At 37.3% G+C, this 19,279-nt stretch overlaps 1 protein-coding gene across 3 annotated transcripts in view; it reads left to right on the top strand.

Moving 5' to 3' along the window:
* ascc3 (activating signal cointegrator 1 complex subunit 3) overlaps window positions 1-19,279 on the top strand; it is a 316,582-nt gene that overhangs the window by 119,485 nt on the left and 177,818 nt on the right. For all 3 annotated transcript variants that reach the window (XM_031901620.1, NM_001374735.1, XM_031901619.1), the window contains 2 exon segments: window positions 938-1,102; window positions 15,527-15,703. In XM_031901620.1, coding sequence (XP_031757480.1) covers window positions 938-1,102; window positions 15,527-15,703 — 342 coding nt within the window.

Here is a 19,279-nt window from a genome sequence, read left to right on the forward strand (position 1 = left end):
GGAGTCAGAGGGGCATAAATGTTTGTGTCTCATTTGTCTACTGCAAAATATTCTTCCTGTTTTATAAATTTAATACTGGAACTGTTTTTTTGCACTTGATTAGTAAATAAGCCCTCAAATGTCTTAAAGGAACAGTAACACCAAAAAATGAAAGTGTATAAAAGTAACTAAAATATAATGTGCTGCTGCCCTGCACTGGTAAAAGTTGTGTGTTTACTTCAGAAAGTCTGCTATAATTTATATAAATAAGCTGCTATGTAGTCATGGAGGCAGCAATTCAAAGGAGAAAAGGCACAGGCACATAGCAGATAACAGATAAAACACTATTGTATTCTACTATATAACCTGTGCCTTTTCTCCTTTTTTCCAGCTTGAATGGCTGCCCCCGTGGCTACACAGCAGCTTATTATATAAATTATAGTAGTGTTACTGTAGCAAACACACCAGTTTTACCAGTGCAGGGCAACAGTGCATTATATTTTTATTACTTGAAAGCTCTTTCATTTTTTGGTGTTACTGTTCCTTTAAACAAAACAGATTCCCTAAACATGTAGTAAGAAGGAAAACCATGCTTATCATGATATCACATATTGCTGTTTTCCTTCATATTCTGTTTTGAAAACCATAACTTTTTTGAAGGTTACTGAGGCAACCCTATGCTACAATGATGTTAATATAAACAATGGAAACCTTTGTGTCTCCAGGTGAAGAGTATTATTGATTTTAAGACTCACTTGCTGTTACAAAGATATCCATCATCCTGTTTGAAAAAAACAGAGACAGAGGAGGGGGTTGATGTTACTTTTTAAAAGAGAGAGGATATAGAGGATAATGAGCTGGAAAATGAAATATCGCAAATGTTTTCAAATATATTATAAAGTTATGTGCTTACACACAAAAAAAAGAAAATTGCTACCAACTTTGTTTTTTCTTGCAGATGCTAGTTACCACTCCTGAAAAGTGGGATGTAGTTACCAGAAAGAGTGTTGGTGATGTTGCCCTGTCCCAACTTGTGAGACTATTAATATTGGATGAAGTGCATCTGCTTCATGAAGACAGAGGCCCTGTATTGGAAAGTTTGGTAGCACGAACATTGCGACAGGTAAGTGCAAAACTAAAATACTCCGTTTATAATAATGAAACATTCTGGGGGAGGAAACCTTATCTGAACAATGTTGGAAAGCCTTGTTCTTCTGCTGAGTTAAAGATTAATAAACCTTTTTTTTCTATCAGTAAAATTACTTTAAACAGCCTCCAGAATTACCTACCTTTGTCCCAGCATTCTGTTTGACCTGGCTCCTGAGTTAGAAATTGATAATTTTCTTTGCTTCCTTGTGCAGAGTGAAGCCTCGCCCCCACTTCCTGTTCAGTTCCCTCATCACTTCGACTACTGTAGTCGAAGTGGAGAGCCTTTTGTGCATGCCTGGAGGCAGCAGGAGCCAGTCTGTGCATGAGTAGGTTTTTTTCTTTTCATGAGGGAACTGAACAGGAAGTGTGGGTGGGGCTTCACTCTGCAAAGGAAACAATCAACTTCTAACTCAGGAGCCAGGTCAGACAGAATGCTGGGACAAAGGTAGGTAATTCTGGAGGCTGTTTAGAGTAATTTTACTGATAAAAAAAAGGTTTACTTATTCTTTAAGTATGGTGTATCCATAGCAAAACAAAAGTGATTTAAGCTTTTATCTTTTTAGGTTGATATACCAAAGTGTTTGAGTGTCTGTACAGGCAAAATGTTGTACTTGTGTACGTGTTCTAAATGTAATAAGCAGATAATGGGGCCTTGACTCATTAGCTAATATGGGTGCAAACTTAATGGGCCTTCTCATTGCCTGTTGACTTGATCACTTACTGACACTACTGGTCGGAAGCCAATTGAACTCTGTATATAAGAGCAAAACCTTTATTAGTTTGAAAACTCATGTTGTGTTACAGCCACACGTTGACCCCTCTTAACACGAGCCAGGACCAAAGATCAGAATACCAAATAAGGCAGCCTCACCAAACAAGACGATAACAAGTGGATATTCCTGTATATTCCTGACCAACTTTACAGCAGTACAATCATCCATAGCAACCAATTAGCAATTTTCATTGGCCATTCTGTTGTTTTTAGAAAATTTTTGTTTACTGTGGGTTACTGCACTATTAAATAAAATGAAGGACATTCACTTGTCTTTAGCTATAACTATGACGTCATGTTAAATATATTGGAATATTTTAGCATGCCAAGTGACTCTCCCCCCCAAAAAAAACAGAAGCAAATGGTGTTTATATATCTTCAGACAAACAGTCTGTACATTACTTATGTGCTGTTTAAAAAAGCAGATTAATTCACAGGAATTGCTGGGAATTCTGCCACTAGGCTCTCTAGAGAAATATCAGCAATCACAGTAAGAACTCAGCATTGTGTGAAACTTTGGTGTTCAAATGTATCACAATGAGCTAAAAAAAAAAAAAAAAAACAGTGGAATTTGAGACCTTTCAACTCAAAGTCTAAACTGGGGAAGTCTCATAAACCACAAATGGGAAAAAATAGGGTTAAAACAATCCTATAGCATATTCATAATAATTGTTGGATCTGCTGCTTGCAAGTATGTTGTTACAAATCACAAAAATGTTCGTTGGTAGATTGTTGCCTATACTTTGGAATATACTTTCCAAAATTAATGACTGGAAAATTGGTCTGTTGGCACATCACATTCTATCTTTTAGGCATCCACTGTCATAGTGTAATGCTTAGGTTTTTAGTTATACCAGTGATCGCCAACCAGTGGCTTGTGAGCAACATGTTACTCAAAGAACCTTTGCATGTTGCTCCCAGTGGCTATTTTTGAATTTCTGGTTAGGAGGCAAGGTTTGGCTGTATAAAACCCCAGTGTACATGCCAAACAGAGCCTTCTGTAGGCTTCCAGTCAACATAGGGGCTATCATATAGCCAATTATAGCTCTCATTGGCACCTCCAGGAACTTTTGATACTTGTGCTGCTCTTCAAAACTTTTTCCATTTGAATGTGGCTCACAGGTATAAAAGGTTGGGGATCTCTGATTTAGACAGTTCATTTTTAAGATGTTTGTTGTGCTAATTACTCAGTATAGCAGGGTTTTCTGAGCTCTTTGTTGTGTTTAGGTTGAGGAATAAGCTATGAGAAGCTGAGAAATTATTGTAAATCGTTTTATCTTGTAGATTTGACTTTATTTTTTAGAACAGATGCCCTTTTATTCTAAAGAAAGTAACTTCAAATTGGCTGTTGGATATGGGCTTGGATCCCAGCTTAAAGACAGTTGTCATTCCAGTGATATGACAGTTGTCCATCTATTGCTGCTGTTTTCTCTTGCATTGAAACTATGAATTTTTTATTGCCAACCTTTGCCAACATATATTAGAATGACTTTTATTGTATTTTTCAAAATAATTCTAAAAGCTGACATCAGTAGTACAAGCACCAATAAGACTGCCACTTTTGTAAATATGAGGTTTATGAGATGCGCTGTGTCATTTAGAGCTGATGATTGATGTCAGCAGAATGATAAGCTCAGGTTAAAGAGGGAAAAAAATCTCTTAAACTTTCTATTTCCACATTCACCTTTAGTAAATTTATCAGCAGTAATACCAAACCTTGAACATTTTTGTCTTCGAATACTGTATTTTTTTCTGAGGCTACAAATGATGCACCAAATAAAATGTACCGAGAGCTCTGGCACTGTCTGTCACCTATGATCCATAGTATTCCAATTACTTTCCACAGTTTTTTTCTGTGAACCTGTGGATAAATATGAATGATGGATGTTCCCACACAATGTTATAGGATAAAAGGCACTTGAAAAATACACTGGTTTAAAAACAAATTATGTTGCTTAAATAAATGTACAGTTGTAAACACAAGCTTATTAGAGCAAATAAACCTCCTTTTATATAATTGTATTCATTTTATTCTTAATAATAGGCTAACATAAGCAAAGTTTTCTCCAGGTCTAGTACTAGGCCAATTTTCAAACACCAGATCAGTAAATGCTCCCTGCTAATTGATTACTAGACTTAGTAATGTTATTGCAATATGTGAATGCAAATAAGCAATACAATTGAAATGTTACTCACGGCTAGTGAAAAACAAGACATAATGCATGGTCTTCCAAGGGCTTTCCCTACCATGCTTCTATCTAGATTTCCTAAATCCCTGTCTCTTGATTTAATTTACAAGCATTTTTCATTGACTTCTTATGGTATTGTAATTACACCACTGCTACCATACTAACTGATGCTGATGCCCCCCAGTCATTACCCAGGCTAATCTCATTTTGCAATGTAAACATTTTTCACTGCAGGAAAACTGCACCGCATACCCAAGGTGAAGCCAAAACTGCACTGCATACTCAAGGTGAAGCCTTACCAGAGACTTTAAGACTTTAAAGAGGCAAAATTATGTTACATCCCTTGAGTCAATGCCCTTTTTTATGCAAGACAGCACTTTATTTGATTTATTAGCCACAGAATGACGAAGTAAGGACCCCCAACACACTACATTTAGGGGCCCATTTACTTACTCACGAACGGGCCGAATGCGTCCGATTGCGTTTTTTTCGTAATGATTGGTATTTTGCGATTTTTTCGGAAAATTATCGCGACTTTTTCGTTACCAATACGATTTTTGCGGAAAAACGCGAGTTTTTCGTAGCCATTCCGAAAGTTGCGATTTTTTCGTAGCGTTAAAACTTGCGCAAAAAGTTGCGATTTTTTCGTAGTGTTAAAACTTGCGCAAAACGTTGCGCCTTTTAAGTTTTAACGCTACGAAAAAATCGCAACTTTCGGAATGGCTATGAAAAACTCGCGTTTTTTCGCGCAAATCGTATTGGTACCGAAAAAGTCGCGATAATTTCCGAAAAGTCGTAAAGGCGCCGAAAAAATCGCAAAAAATACGAAAAAGTCGCAAAATGTTCGTTTTCCAATCGGGTCGGAATTCGTGTCTTAGTAAATCAGCCCCTTAGTGTATAACTTGCGTTGTATAGGTATACAGTCTAGTTATAAATTTAGAGGTCAGGGTCATAATTATGGATAGGCAGCAAAGTCTGTGGCACAGTTTTTTTTTTTTTTTGAGTTGCTGAATGGATCAGGTCTCACTTGATGAAAACAACCAGTGTACTGCATCTTATGTTTAGGTCCCTTGATAAAGGTATATAAATATTTATATATATATATAAATATATATATATATATATATATATATATATATATGTGTGTGTGTGTATATTTATTTTTTTTATTGTACATATTACAACCCTTATATTAATTTGCATGTCACACACTAGACAATTGTGCATTCTGCAAAAAATCTAATTGAAAACTCTTGACTAAAAGCTTGTTAGTATTGCTCAGTTTACTTGGCATTGTACAGTTTGTATAAAAAAAACATTAAAAATGAATCTCAAATGCACGATACATGTGTCCATGTGCAAAGGCCTTAAGATTTTAACTGGCAGTAGTGGAAAAATGTATATTTTTCCTAAAGCAACATCACATCACCTACTTCATTTTAGTGTTTAGGCAGTTCAGGAAAGTTTACTAATTAGAAGCTTAAGTATAACCTGAACTATGGGAAGCCCGCAAAGAGAAAGAAAGAGATTTTTTACCGCATCTGTTTATTAAATAATTAGAAATTTCTGGATTCTGTGACTGCTAGAAAGATATAGTAATTGAAAGAGTCTTTACATTGACAAACTTTACAATTGACATTGAATGACAGATTTTGTACATATGATATGAATGTTTCATAAATAACTTTGTGTAGTGTGTGCATTTAAGTACAAGCTAAAAGGGTTGAGGAGACTGCCTCATACGTATGCAAATAAGTCATAACAGGATTCTGGGAACAAATTCCTTTAGGCTCTTAGAAAAGTCCCATTTACATGGGCTTGTCCCATTTACATGGGTTTATCCTATAGACCAGTGCTGTCCAACTTCTGCGGTGCCGAGGGCCGGAATGTCTCACGCATACATGGTGGAGGGCCGCTAATGGAAGCCACTCCCCCTTTTAAACCACACCCACTTCAAACCACACCCATTTTATCACAATGGTGGTAGTGCAGCAAAAACCCAAATGCTTTGTCCTCACTGCAGGGATATCAACCATCATTCATATGTGAAAGAATTATATTATGTCATATTAAGACACACCCTAAAATCCATATGACTCTTCCCCTGTGGATAGCACAGCAACCCCCAGTACATAATTACACACCTTAGGGACCATTTACTGGCTATTTCCAACTGCTAACAAACTCCCAGGACAAACCCCTGCCAGGTTCACCTCCAACAGGCAGCATACGGTAGCAGTCTGCCTGCCCTACGATACCTGTGTGTGTCATACTCTGCCTGCCTCATGATGCCTGTGTCTGCCATATGCTGCCTGTTGTGTGTGTCATACTCTGCCTGCCCTATGATGCCTGTGTGTGCCATACTCTGCCCTACCCTGCCTGTGTGTGCCATACTCTGCCCTACCCTGCCTGTGTGCCATATTCTACCTGCCATATGCTGCCTGTGTGTGCCATACTCTGCCCTACCCTGCCTGTGTGTGCCATACTCTGCCCTACCCTGCCTGTGTGTTCAATACCCTCCCTGTCCTATGCTGCCTGTTTGTGCCATACCCTCCCTGCCCCATGCTGCCTATGTGCCATCCTCTGCATACCCTTTGCTGCCTGAGTGTGCCATACCCTACCTGTCCTATGCTGCCTGTTTATGCCATACCCTCCCTGCCCCATGCTGCCTATGTGCCATACTCTGCCTACCCTATGCTGCCTACACACAGGCCTGAGGTGTGAACAGGAGAACAATGTAGGTGATTACAGCCTGAGCCTGAGGTGTGAACACCGCAGGGGGTAAACAATGCATAGATTAAAAGGTGTGAACAGTACAGGGGATTACATGTTTAAACAATACAGGGGGATTACAGCCTGAATCTGAGGTGAGAACCATGCAGGGGGGCAGTTAATCTCAGTACTGATACCATTTAAAGTTTATACAAGGGTAAAACCATCAAAGCAATCAGACAGGTGGGGGCCACACAGAGGGAGGCGGGCCGCCAGTTGGACAGCACTGCTATAGACTAATGCTTACCCACTGGGTTTTCAAGCCCATGTAAATGGGACTTTTCTAAGAGCCTAAAGGAATTTGTTCCCAGAATCCTGTTATGACTTATTTGCATGAGGCGGTCTCCTCAACCCTTTTAGCTTGTTCATGAATCCCCACTCCTGGCTCTACCTAAGCTGATCAGAAAACCCTGCACTACACTGATGAGCCCCTAGAAGGGCGAAACTGGTCTGTAGTTGGGAATCTGATCAGCTATTATCCTGGCTTTTGCATTGAAAACCCAGTGGGTAAGCATTAGTCTATAGGATAAACCCATGTAAATGGGACTTTTCTAAGAGCCTAAAGGAATTTGTTCCCAGAATCCTGTTATGACTCATTTAAGTACAGGTATAGGATCTCTTATGTAGAAATCTGTTATCTAGAAAACTCTGAATTGCAGACAGGCTATCTCCTGTAGAGTCCATTTCAAGCTGTTGCAAAAATCAATATGTATCTTAAATTCTTCACACTTTACATTTCACTTCTAAAAAATACCTACTGTATTAAAGGAGAAGGAAAGTCATTTTGGCATTTTACTGCCAAATTAGTGCCACCTAGAACAATATATTTATTTGGCAGAAAGCATTGTCATACCTAAGTAAGGAGCCATAGAAGCTTTCTCCATTTGCTTAAGACAACAGCTGTCATTTTAAATAGCTTCCTGTTTGCAGTGTTATAGCTCAGCTCACACATTCTTAAGGGAGGGGGAGGGAGTTCTTAGCATTCTTATGGGAGGGGGGAGCAGGAGAGAGGGGAGAGCTGCACAGAATCTGGCCACAGTAATTAAGGATTTTTCTGAGAGAGGAAGTACAACACTCAAACAACATGTTTACAAAAAAGAAGACAAGAAATCCTGTTTTTCTTTTGATAGAGTGCAGCATTTCTGTGAGTGCTTATGGCTGTATTTACATAGACCTTTCTAAAAAAAAAAAAAGCTTACTTAGTTTTTACCTTTCCTTCTCCTTTAAATAAAGTGTTTCTTGATATATGGGGAGGTTAAAGCAGTACCCTATCAGAAGGGCCAAACCAACTCAGACTGCATACATTTACATGTTAATATCTTAAGTCTAACAAACTATTATAGTTTCTGAAATGACCTTGCAAAGCTGTCTGTCAGTGAAGACTGTGTTAATAAAAAGGGAAAATTACAATTTGTTTGCTGCATTTTATACTGTGATTCAGCCTGAATAAACTTCAGTTAATGTATATCTGCTGAATTCTTGTTGTAGGATTTTTATCGCCACTTTTTATACTCTATACACTTTTTTTGTTTTGTTTTTGTTTTCTAAACATTGGTGCTACGGATTGCAGTGCACTTTGGCAAGTCCAGATTGGTGTAAAATGAATTCCCTGTTGCAATGGAAACAACCTTGTTATGCATGCTTTGTAAGAACAGGTTCTCTATAAATATTCAAGTGAGTTGGAGCTGAATATTGCTTTTTCTGTTTGTTCATTTTTGTCTAGGGGTGGAATTAATTTAGACTAATGCTACCTGCATTTATCAGCAGGCCAAGAATCAGCCCCTACACTGGCATCATCCATTTCCCTTGCCTGCACCCAGTGCCATTTCATCATCCTGGGTGCAAGCACATGGATTGGTTTTCGGTGCCGAAATGCATACTTGTGCGTTTTGAAACCAAAATCCAGTCCATGTGCCTGCACGCAGAATCGGCCCCATATGGCATTTGCCTTTGTATATATAAATGTTCAGATCTTTAAAGTTATTTTTTTTTTTAAATCATTTTTGTTAGATCTTTTCAGCTATGTATATTCGCATGGATCTTTAAAACTGTGTATTACATACAACTAAATAGTGTTGAATGCACTGGACTTCAAAAGTTGGTTCAAAGAATGTCTTCTTTTTAATAAGGTTAAAAAAGACATGCATCAATGAAGTCTAACCTTTTTTCTAAGTGAAGCCTGCCTAAAGCTGGCCATACACATACCGATATTACTGTATGAAACAAAGTTTCGTAGGATATTCAGACCATGCGTTGGCTCTGAATTATTGTTCTGACAATTTTTTACACTGTGGTGATCAGCCATTTAGTCGATTGGACAGGTTAGAAACATTCTATTGTATAATGATAGTATCTGTGTCTGTATTGCTTATCTGACGATATCCATTGGTGACCTGCAATGTATTTCTGGAACACAACTTTTGTACTTACTTTACTGCTAGTTGATCTAGACTAGAGGAAGAGAAAAAAACCCTAATTTCAAGACTCTCCAATTTGCCTCAGGAGAAAATAATGTCATTCCTGAGATGAGCAAGTGGGCAATCGGATCAGACCCTGGAGGTGTGCCTTTTCTTACATTTGAAAAAGTCTTGTATGACTGTCAATAAATCAAAGATTATGATTTACAGTTATTGCAAAAGGAGAGGCTACATTGTTGTATGATATAATGCATAGGTATATCTGCCTTTGTTTCAGGCTGCCACAACAGGTAGACATTTATGTATGTAGGACTGAACCATGTTGTTTATTAGCAAGTCCATTTCCAAGAACTACATGCATTAAAAACAAAATACAGGGTGACATACTTCCCCTTAAATTCTATTCCTACTAATGATTCTCAGAGAACATAAAAAAGGTTTCTTATTGCTTTGGATTAATATTCTTTCCTATAACTTGTATCTTTTTTAATCATCATTAGCATACACAGTTTTAGTTGTAATCATCATTTTTTCAAAATGGTTAAAAGCTTTAGCACTCTTGATCAGTGATTCTCAAGTATGCCTTAAAAAGAGGCTGTCATTACATTTTATGTCAAACTGTTTCATTTAGACAGTGCCTTTGGCAAAGTCTGGCACCTTAAATAACCCCTTTGCTTTTCCCCCCTCCATTTTTAACATTATTACACTATTGCTAGACGCATAGATATCAAATAATTAAATGTGATGCGTGATAGGATTTATGAGCAGAAAACAGACAGGGACCCCAAAAATGTTGTGAAACAGAGTTATTTCTTTACTTTCTTTCATAGTCCAACAGTGCACAGTCTGTTCTTGTCAGACCTCTCTGTCTCTGTATGAATTTTTTGTGACCACAACTTTTTTTTTTTTGCTGTACGACTTCTCTTTGCTTGCTGACATGACCAGGTGGAGCAGCATTTCCTCCCTATTAGCCCAAAAGCACCAAGCTCATTTATTTATTTGGTATTTTTTTTTGTATTGGCCCATTTAATCAGGTTTATGTCTAGACTGCTACTGCAATTGCATCTTTCTCTGACCCCTATTTTTAACATTCTCGGTGATCATGATACAGGGCTACAAAGTTACCTTGCCACCAGCAGACCAGATTTAAGAACAAACTTTACAGTCTGCTTTTATTATACTTTATATAAAAGGGGAGCTTATCTTGCCATAGCTGCATTTTTCTTCCATAAATCCTTTTTTAAGCAGAAGAATTTTGCCTGCAGGGATGATTGCCTTGGCAAAGGATTCTTACAAATGATAAATAACAGTGTATCCCCCACCAGTTTTGGTTTCCTGTGTGTAATTCATCAGGCATACATAGCTTTGTATAGTTTTTGTTTTCCCAAGGTACAGTCATTGCAAATGGATGCAATAAATAAGCAAGTTTGGCTGGTTTTGTTACTGTTATTTAGATGAGTTAAAATATTTTCTCTTCTTAATTATTTTTTATGCCTTTTACTTGCTATTTGATAGGTAAATATAAGCCAACTAATCTGGACTGTGATATAGTCCTGATGTAGAACCTACTCCCCAGTATTATAGGGAAAATGTTATTATTTCAATGCATTTTAACAGCTTTTGTCTGTGCTTACATTGTGATTTAAAAGTAAAGGTTTTATGATACTCTTTCTGATTTATCATTTTTGTTTGGTTAAGATGAAATAGTCCTTTAGGAAATGGGCTCTCATCTGATTTTCAAAGAATCGTGCAGTGACAAATTGGTCTATGAAAATGCCTCTACCGGGTAATTGAGCTACATATAAAACTTAGGAGACATTTATAGGTAGTAAAGAAAGCAAACAAAAATTGTACCAGAGGCAGGCATTATTACTGTATAGTGTACACAATCAATAGTGTCAAAAAAGGTACCAAAATTATCAGAGTAATATTTAATATTTATTTTTTTGGAATTACCCAGATTACCATCAGTAACCTGCATCTAGACATAATATTAGGTGTGTGGTTAATAAAGGATTTTTTTTTTAGCATGTCATGAAAGAATCTAACCTTTCCTTCTTAATCTTTGTTTACAGAGGGGCACTGTAGGTCCTTCTTCCTTTTTATATCACCAACTTAGTGTAAAATAGAAAAAAAGAAATATTTTCTGAGAATAAACAACACATGATTAAATAACATAATGATGAAGTCTACAGTTAAATGGCTACTGACTCCAGGGCCCATGCCTAGGTAATCAGTTGGGTGCCTATATGTTAAATTTAAAAAAAAAATAACTGCTCTAAAAATAGAAAAAACAAATCTTCCCAGTTCGTCACTGGATACCTGTGGCTAAATCTGGCAGTAGAACTGAGGGGCAACCTTGATCTTCAGCAATTGACAGATGCACAGTACAGCAGGACCTCTTGCATATGCCCTAATCACCAAAGCAAGAGGATGGGCAGAGATTATGTCAGTGGAATTTCCTGACTGATACTTTGCTGTATATTGTGCTCTCAAGGGAGGAAAAAAAGGACCCCTTGGGGCCGATTCATTAAAACACGAGTTAGAATCCCGAAAGGGAAAAATTCGGATTGGATACAATAATTTCTGAAGATTGCAAATATCACAAAAATGCTTACTTTTTCGAGCAAGCGTACAAAAAAGTTGCGCGGACGTACGGAAAAGTCGTGCAAGCGCAAAAAAATTGACGAAAATAAGCTCGGACTGTTCGAATGAACGATCCGAGCGTTCGTGTCTTAAAGAGATACTGACACCAGAAATGAAATTATTTTTACATCTGTCATAACATTGTCTTTGCATGCTATTTATAATTTTGCCATAAAATTATTTGTCCAAGCTTTTACATTCCCTATCTGATCCCCCATGTTCCTCTATGAGGGGGCGGCCATATTTGTCCAGCAGGAGGCCGTTAGCATTAGAAGCTATAACTGACAGGCTGAGAAGGGACAGTCAGGCTGGCAAAACAGTTTTTGGGATTTAAAGTAACAATTACTTACAAAAGCAGCCCTATCAGTAAAAAATGATCAACACAACCTATAGGCAACTTTTTATGTAGATTTATATTTTAAAAAGTTGTTTTTTCGTGTCAGTATCACTTTAATAAATATCCCCCCTTGAGTTTGTTATTAGCAATAAGAGTCTCATACAGAAAGATCATGCATCAGCAGCCAGAAATAAAAAGTAGTAGTGCCATCAGCGGCAATCAATATGTGTTTTCTTCTGGACATCTAGTTCTTATCGTTATTTTTTTAATATAGCTGCACTGTAAATGATGTTTGCTCTTAATAAGTTTATAAAAAAAAAATATTAAGCATGGGGTAAAGGATATGTGAAATGGTAAAATTAGAAATTACACTTGTGTCCACAGTCAGGGGCTTCATGCCATAACTGTGTTATGTTACTAGTGACATAGTTCTTGCTATGTAATAAGAAAGGCATCTACAACTTGTATTGCACTTGGAGCCTGTATTCCAACCAAGTGGAATGCACATTGCCATCTGTGTCTACTCTGTACTTATTCCCTTTGTATGTAGGAAATCTTTATTACATGTTTAATGTAAGACATTGTGCATTCAGTTGTAAATTTGCTGCAAGGCACGACTCCTGGCAAACGGTATGCTTCAAGTATTTGAACATAAATATTCTGGTAGGCAGTGAAATCTACTGAGGAAATAATTGACTGCTACCGTGTCTTTAATTTACATGACATTCTGTCTGTCCAAGCACGCATGCACACACACTATCCTGTAAATTTCAAGGTTTTTGTGCAAACAGACAGCAGAAACCAACCAATTGGTTTATGTGTTTTGTATCAAAATATTGTTCTTTGCAAGTTTCCTGTACATTGTTAGTTGTGTTCCTGGCACTTAGTTTCATCAAGTTTGTGTGAGAAGTGCTTCAGAAAAGGCAGTTCTAAGAAATGCATTTTGTTGCGACATTAGAAGCCCGCCACTGACACCTGTTGCCAACTCTAAAGTAATTGCATTCAGAAATACACTGTTTATATCAGTCATAGTCATAGTTCCAAAGGAATTAATTCACCTCCAATAAGAATTAATTATATCCTAGGATTAAGGTTTTATTTTGTTATTACAGAGAAAAACATTTTCAAAAATTAGAATTATTTGATTAAAATGTAGTCTATTGAAGATGGCCTTTCCATAATGCGGAACTTTCTGAATAATGGATCCAATAACTGCATTCATGTGATTAGTACAGTATTGATATTTTAACATTCACCTAAAAGTTGCTGTATAGCCAACATAAAATAGAGCCAGATGTAAAGTACCTGAAAGGGATGATCCAATGTTCAGTTATATTCAGGACAACATAGACTTCCAGTTCTGTAAGCACTTTCTTTCTTTGACATAACCTGACCCAAACAAAGTTGGTGTATCTCAGGAAAGCTTCCTAAAAACTTTTTAGAATTAAAAAAAAGAGCCTGCAAATATGATGGCACAAGTAGTTTTGAATTGTCAGATTCACCTTTCTTATGGTATTTATTATACCTTAAACCATCGCATCTGTTGATTTACAATACAGAGAGCTGAGCTATAAAGGTCACTTGATTTCAGATGTTTATACCAGTGCCCAAGAACTACTCCTGCAATACTTAAAATGAATATAATCAAAACTTGACGACTAATTACCTAAGCTGAAGTCAACACTTGTATGTGTACTTGACATTTTCTGTAGTAATGTAAATTATACTTCAAATGTATTCATTTCTTAATACAACCAAATTGAGCCTTTCAAGTGTGACATTATAATTACATCTAAAGATATAGTTTTAATCTGTTTTGATATGGCAGGGTGACTAACTTCATTAGGATTTACAAATTTAGTTTGCATAATTTAATAAATATTTCCAAGTCTTTTACCCAGTGCACCATACATTTGTACACTTGATATAATGCATCTTTATAGTGTATTTTACCTGTGGAATGCACCTGGGTTCTTTTCACTTACTTGCACTTATGTTATCCCCTTTTCTTGTGTTCTTCTAATATTATTATCATTTTCTTTGTGCACTTTGTGCAAGTGCCTGTGCAGGTTTCTTTTAGGTGCTGTATTATTTCTTGGTGCATCAAAATGACCCTTTACTATTTTGGAAGCTATTCACACACACAGCATCATGTAGTTTTGTTTAGATCGGTGCTCTCCAACTTCCGTGGTACTGAGGGCCATAATTTTTCTGGCCTTAATGATGGAGAGACGATAATGGAAGCCAATTTTGACCCTTTTTTAAACTGCACCCACTTCAAACCACACCCATGTTATCAAAAGTGCTTTTAAAACCATACCCACAATAATGGTGGTAGCACAGCAAAATATACATACGAATAAGACATACCCATAAATCCATATACTAACAAACTTCCAGAACAAACCCCTGCCAGGTTCATCTCCCACAGGCAGCATAGGGCAGGCAGAGTATGGAACACACAGGCAGTATAGGGCAGGCAGATTATGGCACACACAGGCAGCAAAGGGCAGGAATAGTATGGCACACACAGGCAGGGTAGGGGAAGCAGAGTATGGCACACACAGGCAGCATAGGGCAGGCAGAGTATGGCACACGCAGGCAGCATAGGGCAGGCATAGTATGGCACACACAGGCAGGGGAGGGGAGGCAGAGTATGGCACACACAGGCAGCATAGGGTAGGCAGAGTACTGCCTGTGTGTGCCATACTTTGCCTGCCCTACCCTGCCTGTGTGTGCCATACTCTGCCTCCCTTACCCTGTCTGTGTGTGCCATACACTGCCTGCCCTATGCTGCCTGTGTGTGCCATACTCTGCCTGCCCTATGCTGCCTGTGTGTGTCATACTATGCCTGCCCTACCCTTCCTGTGTGTGCCATACTATGCCTGGCCTACTCTGCTTGTGTGTAGAATTGTAGCAATTATATTTCCTCTATTTATTTAAATATACAAAACAACCTTTCACTTCCTGCATATCTTTATTTGCATTCATTTTGAATGTAACAGATAAATGTTTATGATTTAGCTAACATGTATTGCTTATGCCGTTGCAATGCGAACCAATAATCCTGCAGCAAAGCTGTTATTACTGTTTAAATACTGTAAGTCAAGTAAAATAATTATAGTTCATTTAGTAATACAATGATATTATTTCACTGTTTCTCTTATAATGTTATAATTTTAAATTCAGTGATGGGGAAAGAAAATATGACATTAGCTTTAAACCAAAGTAGGATTTCTCACTATTGTTTTTGTTGACTTTTAAGGTGGAATCAACACAGAGTATGATCAGGATTCTGGGTCTTTCCGCTACTCTTCCCAATTACCTAGATGTGGCTTCGTTCCTGCATGTCAATCCTTTCATTGGCCTTTTCTTTTTTGATGGACGTTTCCGGCCTGTTCCTCTCGGGCAAACATTTATTGGAATAAAATCAACCAACAAGGCAAGTATGAATGTTTAGCTTTTGGAAACACAATGGGTAATTCAGTTAAAAGCATTCTGCGTTATTGATTTATGCATGTTTCTGATGTGAGCATTAATGGCTAGCTTAACATATAAAATGTGCAAACTGCTAGTGGAAAAAGAGAGAGGTGTCTTTAGTTGTATCCGTCCTATTATTAATGGATATGCTAAGGAATGTGCACTTGATATTACTTTTTTTCTATTCCTGGATAATATTATGTAGCTTGGAATTGTTCTATAACATTTTCATGCAAACTCAGTTGACTGAGTTTTTTGTAGCATGTTGCAATTATACAATATTGAAATTATTCCCTAGTCTTAAAAAAGTGTTATTGAGATTATTGGGATGGCTTAGTGGCAAGTTGGTAAACAGGTATAACTATAGTAGGGCGTAACAAGAAAGCGAGAAAGAGTCTAACAAGAAAGGGTCTTGTGGCGAAGACACACGGGACCATTAGTTACCGCGACTTTTAAGTTAGTCTGACGCGGCAACTAATCACAGTGACTTTTCTGCTGTAGGGTACAATAAAAGTTGCTGCGAATAATCACTAGCAAGGTTTTCTACACAGATTAGACGTTGTGCGACTAATCGTCTGTGTGTCTTCGCCCTTAGGGCAGTGATACACGAAATTTTTTGCACACTGTGTTAAATTGTGTGTGGCAAAACAGCTAAAATGACTTGCTACTGGTCACAATTTGATTTGCTGCAGATTAGCAAATACCCACCAATGCAGTGTCACACAAATGCAGGAAAATGACTTACATATTGTAATTTACATTGCTGGCAATGACAAGACAAGTTTTAAAGGAGAATGCAAGTCAAAATTTAAAAAGCATACTGCCCAATAGTCCTCCTATTGTTTAGTAAAAACGCTACACTTCTGGCTCACCTAATCAAATATTTACTCAGTCACACTTACTTCACATTTTCTAGAACAGACAACCATCTCTAAAAAGGTATTCTCCCTTCCTTTCCCTCCTTGCTTCATACTGCACATGTGTTTCATTCCCCTCTGCCAGATCCGCTTCTGATTGGCTGGTGGGCATGTGTAGCTCAGAACAGGAGACAGGATCAAGTTACACACATGCTCAGAGAATAGGAAGGCTGCCGCTGGCAGCCTACAGGAAAGACAGAGAGATTTCAGTGATGTCACTGTAGTCTTCACACTGCTGTAGGCTGCCAGCACCATATTTCAGAGACACAAGCAGGGATCTGGGAATTTAGATATGCAGTAAGTTCTTAAAAATAATGCCTTTAGGCTTACTTTTAATTTATATTAACCTTTCATTGTCCTTTAAGGCAGACAGTTTAATTGCAATAATCTTTTGAAATAAGTGTACTAGTTTTGCAATCTGTTCAGGAGAGATTTTGTCTCATTAATATAGGCAGATGTGTTCAGGTCAGGTTTTTTTTTTTTTTTTTTTGTTTTTTTGCAGTCTAAATGGCAATGTGCCTCTTTTATCAGGAGTAGCATATCTAATCCTTGCTGATAAAAAAAAATTCCCAAAGCACAAAGGCTGCATCCCCATGAGCCCTTTTGTCACTATTTGCCTTTGTCCCATGTTTTCTTACAAGCTCTCCATGTGGTGAGTGGCTACCCTCTTTGCAAAATAGTTACACCAAAAGCATATTTTCCCTTTAATAATTGTGCTGTGCATTTTCAGGCTCAGCTGACCAATAGAACAAGAGGGCAATACTTTGCAAGGCAGATTGACTTGCTTAGAAAAATGTTATAGACTATATGTCAACAGGGGGGCAGTGTGTATAACAGGGAAAGGTTGGATAACAGGTTAAAATATAAATAGTCTTGGGAAGGCATGGTGGCCCAGAGGTTAGTAGTTCTGCCTTGTAGCGGCAGGGTCCCTTTCATTTCTGACCTGACTCAGAGGACATAAAGGCAGATTAATTGCCTCCAGGTAAAACTGACAGTTCTTTTATATTAATGTGATAGGGACCATAGATTGAAAGCTGCACTTGAGCAGGAGCTCATGTGAATGATGAACAACCTTTGTAAAGTGCTGAGTTAACATGGCAGTTCTATATGGCTAAAGGAAAATAATGAAAAAAAAAATTATTAAAATCTTTTGGCAAGTGAGGGGGGGGGAAGAGTGCACATGCAAAGCTAGGAAGAGTTAAAGATCATTTTCATATGCCACGGGTACCATATTTTATTATAGACTTCCATATCATTTTGTAGTAAATAGAGAGGTTCCCCGCTGGCAGCTATTTGTATTATTTTTTATAATATTCTTTTGAATGCAATTAAAGGCTTTAAAAAGCCCCCTTTTCAGCCCCCTGCCACCTTCTATATAAATCCAAAGATAACAAACCAGAGGTTAATTCTCTGTGTAGCTGCCTCTCTAATCAGAAGCCTATTGTATGGGTCGACTTCTATCCTAGTGGTATTAGTTTTTCAAAAATATTAAACAGTGCCCTAAAACTAAGTTCTCTGTTTTTAAAATTATGTAAAGGCTTTAATATAATTAAAAAAAATATCAGAAAATATTCAGAAAATGCTCTCCTCAGCACCATTTAAATTTGCTTTAATTTTTGTTTTTAAAGTATTCTCTTCTATAGAGATCCATAGAAGGCTTCAGAGGTTAAACCATTGATTCAGTGCCTCTCCAATGAAAGACTGTTTGTACAGTTCTAGACTTTGTGGGGATGGAGCAGCACCCAGATGTGTATTGACTGTGGGACCTTTCAGTTCACTGGGAGGTCCTTGTTTTCTGTCCATGGTCTAATATAGGCATAGCTCTTACAATAATGTGCTTTGCTAGAGAGTGCTCATATATGCAATTGTATTTTCAGAAGTATGGTACTTGCATAATGACATATATATTAATGAGCATTCTTTACACATTGCAGTGTACTATACATTAGCTTGGCGTTGTTTGACATTATTGAAGAGGAATTACATATTTTGTGCAGCATATATTTTAAGTGAGAAAATTACAGATTGCTTGTTTGTTCTAGTTTTTTTTTCTATTTTTCTTTTAATAAGAACAGTGGAAAAGTATTTTAATATGTTTTTTCAAGAGTCATTTAACAGAACCATTCTAAATAATTGGATAACTCAACTAGTGTAATGTAACACAAAGAAAAAGGTATGATAGAGAAATGAGATGGTTTGGATGCACAATTGCATCTGATTACATTCTTGTCTTATTTTCTTTCAAGTTTTTCCGTGCCTGACACATACATATTGCAAGTCTCATTAGTCTTAATAGTATGGCACACAGTTTTGTAACTGTCTTTGTTTCTAAGCAAAATCCTTGCATATTGTGTATCTATTTATACTAATGTAAAAACAGTGCCTTTATATAATTAATCCTTTATACTTTGAGAAGGCTTAGTGGAATATGTTGCACCTGGCGTTCTTGGTTTAAAGACCCTGTTCATCTGCATTGCAGAAAAGAAAGGTACCTGCCAACCGTAGGGAGCTCTGGTTTCAAGTTTATTCACAAAAGGATAGTTTGCCATATGGCACTTATTGCAATGTGCATATTTTAACCTTCATTAATTGTATCAAGTATCTGCCTATAAAAACTGCCA

Source organism: Xenopus tropicalis, chromosome 5, assembly GCF_000004195.4.
Source record: "Xenopus tropicalis strain Nigerian chromosome 5, UCB_Xtro_10.0, whole genome shotgun sequence".
In the NCBI taxonomy this organism is placed as follows: Eukaryota; Metazoa; Chordata; class Amphibia; order Anura; family Pipidae; genus Xenopus; species Xenopus tropicalis.